Raw genomic sequence first — 19249 nt, 5'->3', positions numbered from 1 at the left:
AGTGCCTTTACTTTTAAATACAAGTTTATTTTTGTTACACAAGTACACATTCACATTCAGCCTTGATTGTTCTAAAGCTTCCTTTTGTCTTTGACATTTCTCATCCTCTTCTCCTGACCCTTTATCATAGAGGACATTTCTGAAGAAAAAAATGGAAAAAAATAACTTAAAATGCATTTTATAGTTTCTTCACAGAAACGGTGTTTTCAAGATAACTGCCACCTTTGGGACAATACAGTTTATCTTATCGGACATAAACAGCAATGGAATTTTTCTGGATTAATCAGGAATTTCTGTTTTCATGAACTTGACCTATCCCCAAACCAATATAATCATTGTCCTGATTCTCTGTGTCCTGATGACATTCCTATCAAACAATTTGGTCTGGTACGTGAGGCAGGGAGGGGCAGACATAACAAGGATGTCTGGATTCTCACAACTGTTACATTTGGACAACATTGGGCAAATTCAAAACTCCTAATACAGATTCAGATCTTCAGCACTGATGTCAGTCACTAACCACTGTGCTGCACAGCAGTCAGATGAACCAAATAAACTCTGTTCAACAAACCTTGGTTCTTCATCTGCAAGTCCTCCACTATGTTTTGGAGGCTGTCCAGTTTTCCTTGCAAGTGCTTGCATGTGTGTCCTGTAAACTCAGCCTGCGGATTGGCCACTGGACAAACATTTCAAGTGAAACCACAAGTTACTCACTCAGAAGTCATCAAATTAGAGTTCTGAAATTCAAACATTATTATGATGCCATACTGTAAAGTAACCAAGGTTCTCCAAGGCCATTTCATTGGGGACATTGTCTCCCGCATTGGTTACACACCTGAGTTGTAATAATGCTGAAGGCATTGGGACTTACAGGTGTGTGTGTCTGTGAGAGGGCTTTCTGCCTGAGGCCTGCTCTGTGGTGGAGGTGTGGGGTTGTGGTCAGAGGTCAGAAGTGAGTGTACAGGGGACCTGCGGCCCAGTGCCATGGCTCGAGGGGACGATGTGCAGGAAGGCAGAGATGCAGCAAAAGAGAAGTCATGGCCTGTAGAAATAGCAAACAATGTCTCAAGTGGTGGAATGGTTAAGTGCTTAAAAACTGTATACCTTGATCATAACATGTTTGAAGGGGGACCACAGGGATGATAATGGGTCTAGTAGAGTGATATGGAAGGTGAAATTAGGAAAATAAAGCACATGATCGGTTGAGTGTGTTAAAATGGTTGATTGTACTAACAGAGAAACTCACTGGCGCTTGAGAAGGTGCTGTTTAAATTCCGCTCATCCAGATCAGTTGTCCTAAGGAGGTGAGCCACACCACTGCACATATTGCATACACAAACATGCATTAGAACGAAGCCACAGGCAGACACTGCACATTCATGTGGCCTGATGATTAGTGAAGCCAATATACAGAGGTAGGGAACGGTTGCCAACAGCCATGCAGTCAGAAACAAGAGGTTCAAGGATACATGCTCTTACCTGCTGTTGGTCCCTTTTATCGTTTTGGCATTGCTTGTAACATTTTTGGTCACTTCGTTGCTGTAAGAGACATTTTTATTGCATGAAATTTGAATTAAAGAAGCTCCACATGATTGTAGTTGATGGGTTGATTGAGAACCAAAGAGAACACAAGCTCTGCATACATTGAGAAACATGTCACATGGCTGTGAAACATTTGTGAAATAAACCACTGTGGTTTCAGAAACCAAGTGAATGACGCACAACAACAACAAAAATGTGTGGGGGGAAAAAACTAGAGCATCGTGATCTTTAACGTCACACCCAGAGACTTACAGTGTGGTCCTGTGATCTCTCTCTGGAACAGAGCTCCTTCTGAGGGTGTGTGGTCCAGGATTTTCAGAAATCACACCTCGTAGCTCTTTGACTAGGGACCGCAGCTCCGTGGTGGGGCTTTCCAGCAGCTGCTGGGGTTTCAACTGTAAGAGGGGTGAAGAGATGCTGAGTAAAATACCATTATGGGTTACACTATATTCAACACAGAAATCTATTGTTGACCATCTGGGATACTTCCATGCTTTCAGTAAATTGGCTTAGATCTGACTGTTCTGGAGTCAAGTCAAACGGTTGATGAACGAGTCTGTCATGCTGCCACAGGAATGCAATCAGGGTGTGTTTTTAATTTTGGGGGAGTCAGATGTGCTGAGCTTGTGTCTTTCTTTTCCACCACTGAAAAAACAGCAACAAAGCCAGGCCCTGGAAGGATTGGGGCCACAAGGCATTTTGTAGGAAGTTTCTGTATTGATCTACCTCTAGCAGGCACTTTGAGCCGTACTGGCTGGAGGGCAGAGCAGTCAAGGCTGTTGGGCTGGAGAGGGAAGCACGCTGAGCATTCCCTGTGGCTCGCAGGTTTTGGCCCTGCAGCTCATGCAGAAAAGAGACAGCACTTGAAAAAGCATATACACAGCATAGAAGGCTATAGACAGTTTAGAGGAGAAAGGATATTCAGAGTACAATGCAAATCAAACAACAAAACAGCATATGCATTAGACCTCTATAGAGGCAGATGGACACCCATCCTAGTGTGCTGTACCGTCACATCCAGAGCATGCTGCAGCTTCAGCCGTACAAACTCCTGCTCTTGCAACTGGATGAAGTCTTGACAGTGGACAAAGCTCTCGGACATCTGAAGAACATCGTAGGTGTAAATGGGGGTCAGTCAGAGCGAGACGTATATTTCATACTGTGTGATAAAGTGAGTAAATACAAGGTAGTGCCACAGCACCTTGTGTAGGGCCGTCTCCAGTTTGGCCACTTTCTCCCTGAGCCGTCTCTCCAGGGAGCGGACAGTCTCCACCTCCGCTGCCACCTGCCTCTTCTCCTCAGTGACTGAAGCCAGCAGCTGGATCTGACGCTTACTCTCTTGACTCTGGTAACGCTTCTCCTGGGAAGGGAAAGACCATATTGAAGGCAGATTATTATACATTTAAGTGAACACCAGAATATCTTGCGGTTTTAAATCCCTACTTAAGGACACAGGGCTTTTATCTGTGTGGAAGCCAGGGCATGTGTAATTACGATAGATACGATGTGGAGCACTAAAAGTAGACATTGAGGTGTTGCTACCTCGGTCAGTTTGTCCATGGTCTCCTCCAGGAGCTGGATTCGGCCATGGAGAGTGTCAATCTGTTCCCGCTTGGCTGTTATCTGCTTCTGCATCCCCATGGCAACCTTCAGGCCTGGACAGAGAAAGGGGAGACAGACCTTGATTGACTCGATCCTGCCCTATCTACTCTCATCTCTTTCTGTCGATTCAATGGAGGAAGAAATGAATCAACTAAATCCACGGTGAAGTGTCACAATGAGTGACACAGAGCATGAAAGATAACAGAGTGGCCCGCACACTGAATAAGCTCCCAATTACCACATTTATCGACCATGTTTCGATCCAACACGGATATTCGTTATGTCAAAAGAGCATCCATTTTTTTGTGGCGGGGGGGGGGGGGGTACAAAAATTCTCATTACTTCCAGAATAATTTACTCATCAGTGTCCAGATTCAGTCCTCTCTCATCTAAAAAGTCATGCATAAACACATACTGTAGACTTCCCATAACCATATAAACACAGATCTCCGCTATAATATAATGTTCTCAGTGATGTGCAGTGCTGACCGTGTCCGTCCGCTCCCTCCAGGGTCCTCAGGGTGCTCCTGGCCTGGTCCAGCTCAGCCCGGGTGGTCTTCAGCTGGGCCTTCAGACCCACCACCACGCCCTCCTGCTCTTCACTCTTACTGCTGTGGAGCCTCTTCAACTCCTCATGCTCCTCTGGGGGACAGACAGACGGTCAACAAGAAAAACAGACGCTACATGCGGTACTGGTTTTCCAACACAGTCTAGCAACATGATCATTGTTCTTGCCGTTTGCCACTGAAGACCTGTATTTTCCCCTAAAGACTGGAGAAATGGAGGCCGTTAAATCAAATCACTGAAAGGTCTTTATTATTGAAGAATGAATAAAGATCGGAATTCATACAAAAACGTTAGCAGATAAGTGTTTGAATGAACAGAGAGTCGATGCATCATTTTATCTGTGAGGGGAATACGCTCATATGAAAGCCATCTAAATTCAGCAAAAAAAGAAACATCCTCTCACTGTCAACCTCATTTACTTTCAGCAAACTTAAAATGTGTAAATGTGTATGAACATAACAAGATTCAACAACTGAGACAAACTGAACAAGTTCCACAGACATGTGACTAACAGAAATGGAATAATGTGTCCCTGAACAAAGGGGGGGTCCAAGTCAAAAGTAACAGTCAGTATCTGGTGTGGCCACCAGTTGCTTTAAGTATTGCAGTGCATCTCCTCCTCATGGACTGCACCAGATTTGCCAGTTCTTGCTGTGAGATGTTACCCCACTCTTTCACCAAAGGCACCTGCAAGTTCCCGGACATTTCTGGGGGGAATGGCCCTAGTCCTCACCCTCTGATCCAACAGGTCCCAGACGTGCTCAATGGGTTTGAGATCCGGGCTCGTCGCTGGCCATGGCAGAACACTGACATTCCTGTCTTGCAGGAAATCACGCACAGAATGAGCAGTGTGGCTGGTGGCATTGTCATGCTGGAGGGTCATGTCAGAATGAGCCTGCAGGAAGGATACCACATGAGGGAGGATAATGTCTTCCCTATAACTCACAGCGTTGAGATTGCCTGCAATGACAACAAGCTCAGTCCGATGATGCTGTGACACACCGCCCGAGACCATGACGGACACTCCACCTCCAAATCGATCCCGCTCCAGAATACAGGCCTCGGTATAACGCTCATTCCTTCAACGATAAACGCGAATCCGACCATGACCCCTGGTGAGACAAAACCTCGACTCATTAGTGAAGAGCACTTTTTGCCAGTCCTGTCTTGTCCAGCGACGGTGGGTTCGTACCCATAGGCGACGTTGTTGCCGGTGATGTCTGGTGAGGACCTGCCTTACAACAGGCCTATAAGCCCTCAGTCCAGCCTCTCTCGGCCTATTGTGGACAGTCTGAGCACTGATGGAGGGATTATGCGTTCCTGGTGTAACTCAGGCACTTGATGTTGCCATCCTGTACCTGTCCCGCAGGTGTGATGTTCGGATGTACCGATCCTGTGCAGGTGTTGTTACATGTGGTCTGACACTGCGAGGACGATCAGCTGTCCGTCCTGTGGCACTGTCTTAGGCGTCTCACTATACGGACATTGCAATTTATTGCCCTGGCCACATCTGCAGTCCTCATGCCTCCTTGCAGCATGCCTAAGGCACATTCACGCAGATGAGCAGGGACCCTGGGCATCTTTCTTTTGGTGTTCTTCAGAGTCAGTAAAAAGGCCTCTTTAGTGTCCTAAGTTTTCATAACTGTGACCTGAATTGCCTACCGTCTGTAAGCTGTTTGTGTCTTAACGACCGTTCCACAGGTGCATGTTAATTAATTGTTTATGGTTCATTGAACAAGCATGGGAAACAGTGTTTAAACCCTTCACAATGAAGATCTGTGAAGTTTTGATTTGTATTTTTACTAATTATCTTTGAAAGACAGGGTCCTGAAAAAGGGACATTTCTTTTTTAACTGAGTTCATGACAGCCAGTGTACCTGTGAGGCAGACCAGTTGCATGCGTTGCACCTCTAGCTCAGCGGTAAGCTGCTGTTTCTCCAGCGTCAGCTCCTTGACACAGCAGCTCTGTTTGGACAGACCAGCCTGCTGTACTCGCCTCTCCTGCTCCAGCACCGCCAAACACTCCTCACGCTGCTCTAAGCATGTCTGTAAAGGGAGGGACTCAGCAGGGTTGGAACAGTATATAGTAGGATACCTTTGAAAACACACCCAAAAAGAAAAATATGGAGTATTATACAATCCAAGACAATGAACAAGCCTGAGGACTCCCCTTAGCAGCCTGAATGACCTCAAAATCTGGTCTTGATTTAGAAGCATGCCAAGTTTCCCCACCCGAGGGGTAGGAGACACCCAACCTTGAAACTAAAGTATATGATCAAAACTAACTAACTAGTCAACTAACTAACCCTTAACTGTTGGATCTCCAGCTTGTGCTCATTGAGCTGGTTGCTGAGGCGGCTCTTCTCATTGTGCAGGGAGTCAATGCTACGTCCATGCTGCACCGTCATCTGGGTGGTGCTCTCCATCTGCAGCCGCAGCAGGTCCACCATCTTCTCCCGGTCCTCCAGCTTGAGTCTCAGCACCTCAGTCTCTGCCCTGAGGGCCTGGCAGATGCCCTGGGCTTCCTCCAGCCTGGCCCGTCCCTGCTGCGCCTCCTGCAGCCTCAGCTGCAGCTCCCTGTCCCTCTCCTCCAGCAGCGCCTGGACCTTCTTCAGCTCCTCGTCCCGGTCACCCTTCAGGGATTGCAGCCGCAGCTCCTCGTCCCTGGCCTTGTACAGCTGGTCTGCGGTCAATTCCAGCTCCCGTCGCACCACAGCCAGCTCCTGCTGCTGTTCCCGCTGATGCTTCTCGCCCAACAACTGGCAGAGGAGACAAAAAAATAGTGTTTGGCAACTAAAGCCTTGGTGTCATCTTCCATAAAAATTTTAAAAATGATGCTTTGTCTGCTCCTTCTCCAGGGCCAGCTGCTCACGGGCCTGCCGCAGCTCTGACTGACCCCACACACGTAATACACTACTGACTCTTATTCAAACATCTCTGTTTGATTTCATGGGTTTGAATTATTATTTTTTTGTTTATGTTTAAAACATATCAAAGCCAGATTCATATTTATATATCAAACACAATGATAGACAGACTGTGAGTTTCTGGAATCAAAGAATGTGCAATGTTAAGATAGTGTATCTCTTTCTACAGCAGCAGGGAGCTAAGGACGTACAGTATCCTTGCTGTTTGTGTCTGAGGCTGGGCTGTATTACCGTGAGCTGGCAGAGCCGAGAGTCCAGCTCCTCTGTCTGCTGGAGGGATCTGTCTCTCCCTCTCTGGGCCTCCCCCGCCTGAGACTGGGCCTCGGCCAACAGCATCTCCAGAGCACCCACCTGGTACACAACATCATGACAACCCAAAGCATCAGAACCTTCACATAGAATATTACAATGTCTCCCTCCTAAACCTTTGTTTGAAAAGACTAAGGCCACTCTATTATTCTACATCACAACCGGCATGTGTGTGTTAGCTGTAACCTTGTCTTCATGGCCTTGCTGGGTGTCCAGTAGTTCGGAGCGCAGGACGGAGAGAGCTGACTCCAAGTCATTGACCTGACACTGGTGCACGGAAGCCTGGCTTTCACCTTGTTTTCTGGTGAAAGGAAATAATGCATTAATTTGGACACTTTCTGAAAGATTTGACAGGTGTCTTACAACTGAATGAAAAGATACATTTATATAAATTTTTTGTATTTTACCCAGTTTTTCTCCCCAATTTCGATCTTGTCTCATCGCTGCAGAAGTGAAGGTTGGGTCATGCGTCCTCTGAAACATGACCCGTCAAACCGCGCTTCTTAACACCTGATTAACCCGGAAGCCAGCTGCAGCAATACGTCAGAGGAAACACTGTTCAACTGACGACTGCTGTCAGCCTGCAGGCACCCAGCCCACCACAGGGAGTCGCAAGACTGCGATAAAGCCCCCAGGCCAAACCCTCCCCTAACCCGGACGACACAGGGCCAATTGGGTGCCTCCCTATGGGACTCACGGTCACAGCCGGTTGTGACAGAGACTGGGATCGAACCCGGGTCTGTAGTGACGCCTCAAGCACTGCGATGCAGTGCCTTCGACCGCTGCGCCACTCGAGAGGTCCGAAAATAGAGCTCTTTGAATTTAATTAAACTCAGGAAATATGTAGATATAGTATTGCTAGTTAATTCATGTCTCTCACTGTAACAACTCCACCTGGACATGCAAGCTGGAGGCTCTGCCTCTGGAGCTGCTCAATTTCTCAGTCAATATCGCCACCTCCTGGTCATGGCTGGTAGTGAGCTGCTTCATTCTGGAAAAGAGTAAAGCAACTCAAGTAAGGCAACTTTACATGTCACCTCTAGGAACCTGCCTCGAACATACATGCGGTTTTAGGGTTACAACAAATTCTATACCAGACAGTCGTACATGCAGGTAATGTGTGGGCTATCAGATTAGTGAATGACTGTAATCCCAAGTCACTGAGACAAGAATTGTGAAAAGTTAATGAAAATGTACCTTTCTCTTTGCTCATTCAACATGATCTCTGCTTTCTCTTGGCATTTCTGTTCTTGAGTCTCCATCTGCTCCTTCAGCTGGCACAATGAGTTAGGAATGGAAAATACAATGTCAAGAACTCGTAGCTATGATGTGGGCGTGCCCCAAGGGTCAATACTGGGGCCCCTCCTGTTCAGCCTGTACATTGATGATCTGCCTTCTGTCTGTACTGGGTCTGAAGTTCAAATGTATGCAGATGATACAGTGATATATGTGCATGCAAAGAGCAAACAACAAGCTGCACAAGAACTCACTACTGTAATGGTCCAGGTTACAAAGTGGCTCAGTGACTCGTGTTTGCATCTCAATGTGAAAAAAACTGTTTGCATGTTCTTCACAAAGAGGGCAACAGATGCTACTGAGCCAGATGTCTATGTGTCAGGGGAGAAGCTCCAGGTGGTATCCGATTTTAAGTACCTTGGCATCATACTTGATTCCAACCTCTCTTTTAAAAAGCATGTGAAAAAGGTAATTCAAATAACTAAATTCAATCTAGCTAATTTCCGATTTATACGAAATTGTTTGACTACAGAGGTAGCAAAACTGTACTTCAAATCTATGATACTCCCCCACTTAACATACTGCTTGAATAGTTGGGCCCAAGCTTGCTGTACAACATTAAAACCTATTCAGTCTGTCTACAAACAGGCTCTCAAAGTGCTTGATAGGAAGCCCAATAGCCATCATCATTGTCACATCCTTAGAAAGCATGAGCTCTTGAGTTGGGAAAATCTTGTGCAATACACCGACGCATGTCTTGTATTCAAGATCCTTAATGGCCTGGCTCCCCCTCCACTCAATATTTTTGTTAAACAGAAAACCCAGACATATGGCAGCAGATCCACAAGGTCTGCCATGAGAGGTGACTGTATAGTTCCCCTAAGGAAAAGCACCTTTAGTAAATCTGCATTCTCTGTGAGAGCTTCCCATGTCTGGAATACACTGCCATCAGACACACATAACTGCACCACATATCACACTTTCACAAAATGCTTGAAGACCTGGCTGAAGGTCAATCAGATTTGTGAACATGGTCCCTAGCTGTGTGTTGCCGCTTTCCATGTTGTCTGTTGTCTAGCTTGTGAGGTGTGGAAACACTTTGTTGCTTTTATGAATTTTGTCTTGCTGCTTTTTGTTCTATGTTGCTCTGTCTGTATGCTATGTCTTGCTTGTTCTATGGTGATATTGTCTATATTGTAATTGTTTTTAATAACCTGCCCAGGGACTGCGGTTGAAAATTAGCTGGCTGGCTAAAACCGGCACTTTTACTGAAACGTTGATTAATGTGCACTGTCCATGTAAAAATAAAATGAACTAAACTAAACTAAACAACATTTCAAACCCTTGATAAAAGTGTTGTGTGAAATAAAACAAAACACACTGTCTTACCAGCAGAAGGCTTTCTCTCAGATTGTAATTTGCATGCTCCAAGTCGTGTAATACTTTCTCCACTGCAACACCCAGTGCGTCCTGGCTAGTGTACAAATTGTTTCCACAACGTTTTTCGTAAGCCAACAGAGTGGAGTACACCTCCTGTAGTGTCCGCTCCCTTGACTCTGTTCTCCTGCTCTGTGACTTTGCTTCATCCTCAGCCTCCAGTAGCCTCTGGTCCCCGGTCTGTTTAGCGGCTTGCAGCTCCCTGATCATTGCTTGCATTTTCCCCATTACATCTGCCTGTTTTCTGCTCTCTTTCGTTCTGAGGGAGAAAACAATTAACACCCAATTGACACTTACTGGTTGAATTAACGTTGTTTCCATGTAATTTCAATTAAATTAGGTGGAACCAACGTGAAATAGATGTTGAATTGACGTCTGTGCCCAGTGGGCATTGAAGGGACTGTAAAACATGTCCTATACTCCCGTTGCAAAAAAACTGTATGTATTCAAAGGTATACAGTACAAATGGCCTACAGTGCAACAGTTTCAGCTTCAATTACCTTAGATCAGTCAGGGCATCTTTCTCAATCTGGAACTCCTGCAATTTTGTCTGCAGCTTGATGATGGACTGACGGAAGTAGAACTTCTGCTGTTCATGAAGCTCATGTGTCTGAAAAAGTATTAGCAAAGGTTGCAATCAATGGCACCTCACGTGGCAAAGAACTGCATGGATTTTGATATTAGAATCATTGAGTTCAAGAGGCCTTCCACACTAATATATAACTCTCACCAGGAAAGAAGAAAGAAATAGGACTGATTCTCACACTAACCTCACTCAGCTGCTTTTGGAGCTCCGACACCTGTTGAGAGTAGTCCCCTATTGCATTTTCCAAAACATCTTTCCCAGGGAAAGTTAGGCCACTTCTGACCAGCTCCAGGCCATATGTAAAAGGCTGGATCACAGACAGCACTTCTGAGTTCTCCTCCGATGAACCATCTGTAAAATAAAAATATAAAGCAGCAATAAGGAACACTTATCACAGCAAACTACTACAGGTAGTTTCATAATTCAAAATAGACTAGTGACATATTTGGTTGTGACAATAGCTCCGATGTGTAACTGTATAGCTAGGTACTGGCTATATTTTTCTTCATGACACAAGAAAACCACATACTCACCCATAAAGATGGGAAAGTAATTCATTTGTGAAGGTGAGCTGCTGGGACATGTGCGTCCCATTTTCTCTATGGTCATTTTAGTTGCATGTTCCACTTCTTCTTGCAGCATTTGAGTCTCCTTGGTTCGTCTGTCAAGCTCCTCACTGTAAAGAAAGAACGTAACAAACTTGCTTCCAAAATGGATGATGGTTCATGGTGCAAAAGGCAGACAATCTGTTTTCAAATACAGGTAGCTAGTGTTATGAAAAAGGATGTGGGGGAGTTAGCTAACTAGAGTAATTTAAAGAAAAGGGCAAAATTACCTCAACTCATCCAGATTGTTGTACCTTCTAGGGACAGTGCTGGTGTCATTTGTACCTGTAAGGTAGAGGTAGCTTGCTAAATTAGAAAGCCAAAGAGGGATTGCTCAGTGCTGCCACTGATGCCAGGAATCAGCACAGCGATGTGATAAGACCGGGAACTTTGCTAGAAGGTTAGTAGTTAGCAATGTTATACACTATATATACACACAAAAGTATGTAGACACCCCTTCAAATTAGTGGATTTAGCAATTTCAGCCGCACCGGTTGCTGACACGTGCATAAAATTGAGCACTCAGCCATGTAATCTCCATAGTAAACATTGGCAGTAGAATGGCATAATTGAAGAGCTCAATGACTTTCAACGTGGTGCCGTCTTAGGATGCCACCTTTCCAACAAGTCAGTTTGTCAAATTTCTGCCCTGGTCAACTGTAAGTTCTATTATTGGGAAGTGGAAACGTCTAACGGCTCACCCGCGAAGTGGTAGGCCACACAAGCTCACAGAATGGGACCGCCGAGTCCAAACTGCCTCTGGAAGCCACGTCAGCACAATAACTGTTCGTCTGGAGCTTCATGAAATGGGTTTACATGGCCAGGCAGCCGCACACAAGCCTAAGATCACCATGTACAAATTCCAAGTGTTGGCTGGAGTGGTGTAAAGCTCACCACCATTGGACTCTGGAGCAGTGGAAACACGTTCTCTGGAGTGATGAATCACGCTTCACCATCTGGCAGTCTGACAGACTCATCTGCGTTTGGCAGATGCAAGAACACTACCTGCCACAATGCAATAGTGCCAACTGTAAAGTTTGGTGGAAGAGGGCTGTTTTTCATGGTTCGGCTTAGTTCCAGTGAAGGGACATTTTAATGTTACAGCATACAATGACATTCTAGACGATTCTGTGCTTCCAACTTTGTGGCAACAGTTTGGTGAAGCTCCTTCCTGTTTCAAGCATGACATTGCCCCCATGCACAAAGCAAGGTCCATACAGAAATGGTTTGTTGAGATCGGGGAGCGACCAACTCCATATTAATGCCCATGATTTTGGAATGAGATGTTCGACAAGCAGGTGTCGACATACTTATGTAGTGTAGCTAGCTAACGTTAGTCAGGTTAATTTACTTACTTGTTGTTGGAATCTCGTGCAATAAACCATCAAACAATTCAGAGGATTTGTAAATAGATAAATTACTATCTTTGGATATGGAATTTTGAAATCCAGATGACATTATCAGTTGGTTAGCTAGCTAGCCGTATGGGATAACATGTGGAAATCAACCAGCGCCAGCAAACAACTAGTAGCGAAGCTTCGTCGCCATGGAAACTGTGGATTTCGCGCTTTCTTCACTCAGATTCGGTGTATTTTAGAAACAGGAACTCCCCAAAGTTTTTGCTAAATCTAGAATTTTGTAGATACCATCTCAAGAACAAACAGAAATATGTTTACTTTTCCGTTAAAACAAAATATTGAAGGGTAGTAAAACAAAAGTCCGTAGGTCGTCACTAGTTACCACAGCCATTAAGCCATATGCCGCGTTCAACACAACTGGGAACTCGGAAAAATACAAAGTCAAATCATAACGTCAGTGATCTTCAGGCCGGAAACTCGGCGCTCTAGAAAGAGTCCCGAGTTCCCGAGTTGGATGACCGTTCAAATCGATATTTTTTCTAATCGGATCATTCCGAGTTCCCATTGTTTTGAACGTTCTGAAGTCGGAGATTCCCAATAACCTAGTTGTTTTGAACACGTCATGGTAATTCGGAAATCTTCAACGCAACTTCAGTGCGTTCAAAATATCTGGGAACTCGGAAAAAAAAACTAGCTCCGACTGGGAACAATCGATTTGAACGGACTTTCAACTCGGACCTCTTTCTCGACCTGAAGATTCCTGACGTCCATTACGTATTTTCCCGAGTACCCAGTTGTTTTGAATGCAGCATATGACGCAAACCCTATCCATCTTTAGCCTACAACGTGTCGTCATCCACTGGTGCAAGATGGATGTTGTAGTCTTGCAGTTTGTTGAGACAACGACCGTTCGATCCTTCCGCATTTCAGATGGAAATTATCAACACCAACATCAGATGACAATTTAGGAACTGTCTTGTTAATTTACGTTGTAGCTAACTAATCGATTACACTTTGTTGTAAACGAAATGGAAATTTGAATACTGAGTTACTATATTTTCATAAAATCGTCTTGTTTCAAGCGTTTGGCAAAGTAAGACATGTCTCTGTCTTGTTAACTAACGTTAATTAGCTGGTACTAGCTTGTTGACCCAGTGTTTTGCAGATGGTAACTACTGTAGCTATATAACGTTACTCTTTGCATGTCATTTGAGATACTTGGGATAGTTTATATGATTAATGTGAATAATTGCGTCAGAAATCATTTTCCACATACGGCTACAAATATGAGCTTGATAGCTAACTAACCTACGTGACCCATATCGATTTCTCACGTAGATAACTTAAAACACCTCCCTTCAAGTAAAGCATTATAATAGACTGGTTGCTTTTCAACAAGGTTCCGTCCATCCATTCTACTGTCGAATATTTTCCTGGACACTTTATATAAGAAGTAATGTAAATGATTGAAAATGCTAGCCTTTTTGTGTTTAAGATGACTGTATTGGGCATATATTGTTATGTCATAGCTAGCTATCTAGCGGGGTGATGTGCATATTTTTTATTTTTTAGTGATGTGCATATTATTGGTGGCTGACCGTTGATACTTGACACCCTGTGGGTGGGGTAAAGACAGTCTACATTTATTGGCTCTTTCTCGGAGGGAAACATTTTAGTTATTTCTTTCGGATCTAGCTAATCACGTGTTTTTTCAGGATGCGGGATCTTCAATACCTTGACAATGAAACATGTTGGCTTGTCAAAGAGCTGAAGTCAAACATTTCTCAAGAATCATACTTTTTACCTAGGGGAACTGGCCTGAATATAATGGAGTCTGCAGCAGAGGTAGGTAGTGCTGACCCAGTTACATATACTCACTGTACTTACCTCAGGTTCTTGATGTGCTATTTTGAAGTTTTGTTATTTACCATTCATTTTCAGAATCACAATGGAGTCTCTGCAAAATGCAGAAATGCCAAAGTTGAAGACTTGTGGAGCCTGACCAGTTTCTTTGGTTTCAGCACCCAGACATTTGTTCTGGCTGTCAATCTACTGGATAGGTTCTTAGCCATTATGAAGGTGTGTATTTTAACCTATTACAGGCTAAGCCCTGTCTAAGCTTGGGGGGGGGGGTTCTACTAAGCTATATGGAATTGTTTTAAGAAGGTCATACCAAGGACCATTTTTAGCTATTTGATTTAGAATTGTAAGACCCCTTGAAGTATTATTTGTTATTACCTTACTGCTATTCACCCATACAAATGCATTGAATAACAGATTCAACATGGAACAACAGATAGTCCCCCCCCAAAAAAGTCAAAAGGAGATATAAGAAAGATCATGATTTTTAATTAAATTTATACATGTATTTAACCCCTTATTTTTGGCTCTAAACAGTCTCCATATATACTTCCATTCATTTTTTTCAACTAGTACCGGGGGACCTTCAGACGAGTCTTGTGAGGCCTTTGGGTGTCATAGAGCAAAACATGTATGAGAGTCTCACCTTTCCACAGAGGGGTCATATTAGTGTGTAGCCCAAACTGTTTGGACGCTACAGACAGAAGTTGGCAGATCGGCTGTACCGACTTCAGACGTCCCAAGACGGTGGTGGGGTCGCCAAACCGCTTGGACGCTACCGCTTGGAGCTAGCTCTGCCACTTTTCACCGCAGAGGCAGAAGTGCGACATCGGTGGATTGAGACGCATCCAATGCAAAAAAACATATCTATGTCTCTATCTTAAACTGACAGATTTTTATGGGGAATTTTGTATTATGCTAATTAATATTTCAGTGGGGGCGCGGACATCGACTTAAAGATATGCTTGTTGTGTTGAGATGGTAATTCTGGATATTCTACAGAATTAGCGTTTTGTATGCATTTTGTTTATTGTTTAATACCTGTGTTTGTTGTTTAACTTATGTCCATTTGCGTGCACTTTACTTTGTTTAATTTTACTGAACAAAAATATAAACGCAATATGCAACAATTTCAAAGATTTTACTGAGTTACGGAAAGCAGTCAATTAAAATAAATAAATTAGGCAACTATTTTCTATGGATTTCACATGACTGGGAATACAGATATGTTGGTCACAGATACCTTTTAAAAAAATATTTAAAAAAAAAGTAGGGGTGTGGATCAGAAAACCAGTCAGTATCTGGTGTGACCACCATTTGCCTCATGCAGCTCGACACATCTCCTTTGCATAGAGTTGATCAGTCTGTTAATTGTGGCCTGTGGAATGTTGTCCCATTACTCTTCAATGGCTGTGTGAAGTTGCTGGATATTGGCGGGAACTGGAACATACTGTTGTACACGTCAATCCAGAGCATCCCAAACATGCTCAATGTGTGACATCTCTGGTGAGTATGCAGGCCATGGAAGAACTGGGACATTTTCAGATTCCAGGAATTGTGTACAGATCCTTGCGACATGGGGACATGCATTCTCATGATGAAACAGGAGGTGATGGCGGCGAATGAATGGCACAACAATGGGTTCAAGATCTCGTCGTGGTATCTCTGTGAATTCAAATTGCCATCCATAAAATGTAATTGTGTTCGTTGTCCGTAGCTTATGCCTACCCATACCCCGCCGCCGCCATGGGGCACTCTGTTCACAACGCTGACATCAGCAAACCTGGTCGCTCACACAACGCCATACATGTGGTCTGCGGTTGTGAGGCTATTTGGACGTACTGCCAAATTCTCCAAAACGACGTTGGAGACGGCATGGTAGAAAAATAACATTAAATTATCTGGCAACATTTCTGGTGGACATTCCTGCAATCAGCATGCTCAGTCTGGGGGGGTCCCAGGTGGCGCAATGGTCTAAGGCACTGCATCTCAGTGCTAGAGGCATCACTACAGATCCTGGTTTGTTCCTGGGCTTTATCACAACCGGCCATGATCGAGAGTCCCATAGGGCAGCACACAATTGGCCCAGCGTCATCTTGGTTAGGGGAGGGTTTGGCCGGGGAAGGCCGTTCATTGTAAAATAATAATTTGTTCTTAACTGACTTGCCTAGTTAAATAAAGGTTAAATAATTTCACACTCCCTTTGTGTTGAGTAACAAAACTAAACATTTTAGAGTGGCCTTTCATTGTCCCCACACAAGGTACACCTGTGTAATTACCATGGTGTTTGATCAGCTTCTTGATATGCCATAACTGTCAGATGGATGGATTATCTTGGCAAAAGATAAATGCTGACTAACATGGATGCAAACAAATTTGTGCACCAAATCTGAGTGAAATAAGCTTTTTGTGAGTATGGAAAACTATTTCAGCTCCTGAAACATGGGACTTTATATGTTGCGTTTTATATTTTTGTTCAGTATATAATAGAATTTAGCAGAAGTAGCCCATTTATGCTGACTTATGTATCACTATAATGGTATGTTCACAGGTCCAACCTAAGCATCTGCCTTGCATTGGAGTCTCCTGCCTCCATATTGCTGCCAAAATGGTTGAGGATGAGTGTAACATCTCACCCACCCATGAACTCATCCGCATCAGCCAAAGCAAGTTCACTGTTTCTGACCTCAACCGAATGGAGAAGATAATCTCTGGAAAACTCAACTTGGAGCTCAAAGCCGTCACAGCCTTAACCTTTTTACACTTATACCACGCTGTCATCGTATCACTTACATCAGAAAGGTGAGTGCTTTGTTTCTTAATTTATAACTTTTTGCATTATGTCATCAGTGAGTATTTTTCCAATTGCTAGAAGCTGTAAAGTTGATCTTCTGATGATCAATTGACATGAGGCTCACATGAGGGTTGCCTTTATTTTAAGGGAGGAGATCCCAAGCATTGGGAGACTGGAAGCCCAGCTAAAGGCCTGCTTATGTCAGCTTGTTTTCTCTAAAGCAAAAGTAAGAATTATTCTCAGGCCAACACAATTGTTAAATTATAATTACTTTGAGTTGCAGGACCGATATGTTTTTTTTTTTTTGCCATCGGTGCTGGCACTGTCTGTCGTTTGTCAGGAGTTTGAAGCCCTCCAGTCTCTTGCCATGTTGGAAATTGTCCAAGATGTCCAAAGGCACCTAAAGGTATTATACAGTTTAATTAGACCTCAGTATGTATGACATGATGGTGTCATGACCAATGACAGGTATTATATTTTTATAATACGAAGACCCACTGAGACTGACATTATACAGTAGCTTGACCCTGCCATTAAACAAGTGACATCAAATGAAAACATGCTACATGAAAACTAGCACCTTCTGACTTGACTGAGACAACATTTTCCAAGACTATTCTATTTATGTCTTCTGTCAGCATCCTCAGATGTTTCTTATTTCTTTCACAGATTGTTGACAGTGAGTTACACTACTGGAGGGGTCTTGTGGCCAAATGCATGACTGAGTACCGCTCAAGTGAATGTAACAAACCAGACAACAAAAAACTGGTGTGGATCGTGTCCAGACGAACTGCCCAAAATTTGCACGATAATAACTTCAGTGTCCCTGAACTGCCGACCATTCCAGAGGGGAGCTGGGGTGAAAGTGAGAGGTAAACAAACAGCCCCTTTAATGCACTTTACTGTATAGTAATATTTCATATCACTAGAACTACTGTGTGTGTATATAAAGGCTCGTTATTGACCTGTAACATAATGCACCACATTACTTCTACATTGTACAGCAATGCTGTGATGTTTCAGGGAAGAAGAAAAACATAACATTAGATCAGTGGAACAGTGGCTTGAAGACAGTAATGATGACATGTGTTCTCCCCTGTGTATATTTAGTGAGGATTCCTGTGAGGACATGAGCTGTGAAGAGGACAGCCCGTGCAGCTCTCCTGGCAGCGACGAAAAGGGAGCCTTCTTCCCCGTAGAGTTTCGCAACCAGGGCAGAAAATGATACTCCCTCTTTTTGATGAGCTCAAACTTGTGATTGAGATTATGTGTAACCGGGGTGCTAAATGTAACTTTCCCTAAATGTAATGTTTCCCCTTCCTTGTAGTCATGATTCAGGACAAAATGGTTTCTTTCACTTGGCATACTGTATGTGTGACAGACTGGTATCAAACTCAGGTTGCCTGCGAGCCTGGTTAGCCCTCTCCACTAAAGCCTTGGTGTGGACATAAGTCTTCCTGTCTAAAGCTAGGTTACTGACGGGAGCGTAGTCCAACAAACCACCTCTGCTACATACATATGTATTCTGGAAATACTGAACAACAGGCCCTATCAAGTGCCTGTGTTAGTCCATGTGCTGTTTTTAAACTTTTGTTATGATTTTAGATCTGAGTGAGATTTAAATTGCAATATTTTGGCAGCTGACTGGCAATAAGATCTTTGAAAGCCTTTTTAAAGATGTTGCTGGTGTCAATCTATGTCTAAATTTGACACATTCCAGGTGACATTAAGCACAATGGTGTAATGATTTTCTTCCTAGGATGTCAAACCTGTGCACTGACTGTTTAAATCAATGGGAAATACCCAACATATTGGTACATTTGTGCAAAACTTTACCTGTTTTATAGAATAATATTCATGTAAAAGTTTCCTATACACCATGTTATTGTAATGTGTTTGTAAGATTATATGCAGGATGATACTGTATTCTATGAATGGTGACTTGTATGTAAATGTGATTGTGTTAGAGAATGATGGTGATTGTTGTCTATTGAGATTCAGTACATGTGCAACATATTTATATTTAAACAAATAACAATGTACATAAAATTAAGAAAGTTGTATCATGCTTTGTGAATAGGCCATCTTATGTTACTGTATATCAACATATTGTTAGAAATGAACCAAGAACCCTAAAAATAAAATAGTATTTTTAAACCTGTTGTGTATTCCCTATTATTGTTAATTTTGTTTAATGAATTAATCATACACAATATATACAAAAGTATGTTGCCATTGGACTCTGGAGCAGTGGATACGCATTCTCTGGAGTGATGCCTCATCATCTGGCAGTCTGACAGACTAATCTGATTTTGGCAGATGCCAGGAGTACGCTACCTGCCCAAATGCATAGTGCCAACTGTGAATTTGGTTGTGGAAGGGCTGTTTTTCATGGTTTGAGCAAGGCCCCTTAGTTCCAGTGAAGG

General features: G+C 43.4%; 2 protein-coding genes across 6 annotated transcripts; one reads left to right on the top strand and one right to left on the bottom strand.

Moving 5' to 3' along the window:
• Positions 1-6: 6 nt before the first annotated feature.
• Positions 7-12868, bottom strand: LOC115111395 (coiled-coil domain-containing protein 158-like). 3 transcript variants are annotated; one of them, XM_029637402.2, is made up of 23 exons: positions 12167-12850; positions 11042-11096; positions 10740-10882; positions 10391-10557; positions 10121-10230; positions 9573-9879; positions 8145-8221; positions 7828-7938; positions 7134-7248; positions 6870-6989; positions 6018-6470; positions 5589-5757; positions 3634-3786; positions 3085-3197; positions 2744-2902; positions 2552-2644; positions 2269-2376; positions 1795-1937; positions 1480-1539; positions 1235-1317; positions 872-1042; positions 572-676; positions 7-139 (listed from the first exon to the last, which is right to left on the bottom strand). In XM_029637402.2, exons 1-23 carry the CDS (start codon positions 12267-12269, stop codon positions 72-74), a joined length of 3186 nt encoding a protein of 1061 aa, XP_029493262.1. In that variant the 5' UTR covers positions 12270-12850; the 3' UTR covers positions 7-71. The 3 variants fall into 3 exon arrangements, with proteins under 3 accessions (XP_029493262.1, XP_029493263.1, XP_029493264.1); XM_029637403.2 differs by having other exon boundaries at positions 1247-1317; positions 12167-12847; XM_029637404.2 differs by lacking the exons at positions 7-139; positions 572-676; positions 1235-1317 and having other exon boundaries at positions 955-1042; positions 12167-12868.
• Positions 12869-13059: 191 nt separating this feature from the next.
• Positions 13060-18980, top strand: LOC115111397 (cyclin-G2-like). 3 transcript variants are annotated; one of them, XM_065011474.1, is made up of 8 exons: positions 13062-13262; positions 13885-14014; positions 14111-14248; positions 16581-16831; positions 16971-17049; positions 17164-17229; positions 17493-17695; positions 17934-18980. In XM_065011474.1, the coding sequence occupies exons 2-8, from the start codon at positions 13886-13888 to the stop codon at positions 18046-18048; spliced, it is 981 nt and encodes a 326-aa protein (XP_064867546.1). In that variant the 5' UTR covers positions 13062-13262; position 13885; the 3' UTR covers positions 18049-18980. The 3 variants fall into 3 exon arrangements, with proteins under 3 accessions (XP_064867544.1, XP_064867546.1, XP_064867545.1); XM_065011473.1 differs by having other exon boundaries at positions 17131-17229; XM_065011472.1 differs by having other exon boundaries at positions 13060-13262; positions 16971-17229.
• The last annotated feature ends 269 nt before the right edge of the window (positions 18981-19249 follow it).

Source organism: Oncorhynchus nerka, linkage group LG27, assembly GCF_034236695.1.
Source record: "Oncorhynchus nerka isolate Pitt River linkage group LG27, Oner_Uvic_2.0, whole genome shotgun sequence".
In the NCBI taxonomy this organism is placed as follows: domain Eukaryota; kingdom Metazoa; phylum Chordata; class Actinopteri; order Salmoniformes; family Salmonidae; genus Oncorhynchus; species Oncorhynchus nerka.
This window is presented reverse-complemented; position numbering and strand designations above follow the sequence as displayed.

What these genes read in the sequence shown, in the direction of transcription:
- LOC115111395 (XM_029637402.2), bottom strand. Translation starts at nt 12,269, where the DNA reads ATGTCATCTGGATTTCAAAATTCCATATCCAAAGATAGTAATTTATCT. An exon ending in TTGAATGAGCAAAGAGAAAG is followed by an intron (nt 7,939 to 8,144) that starts GTACATTTTCAT and finishes ACTCTTTTCCAG; the next exon opens with AATGAAGCAGCTCACTACCA. An exon ending in GCTCAAAGTGCCTGCTAGAG is followed by an intron (nt 1,938 to 2,268) that starts GTAGATCAATAC and finishes CCCCTCTTACAG; the next exon opens with TTGAAACCCCAGCAGCTGCT.
- LOC115111397 (XM_065011472.1), top strand. Translation starts at nt 13,886, where the DNA reads ATGCGGGATCTTCAATACCTTGACAATGAAACATGTTGGCTTGTCAAA. An exon ending in TAATGGAGTCTGCAGCAGAG is followed by an intron (nt 14,015 to 14,110) that starts GTAGGTAGTGCT and finishes ATTCATTTTCAG; the next exon opens with AATCACAATGGAGTCTCTGC. An exon ending in GGTTCTTAGCCATTATGAAG is followed by an intron (nt 14,249 to 16,580) that starts GTGTGTATTTTA and finishes GTATGTTCACAG; the next exon opens with GTCCAACCTAAGCATCTGCC.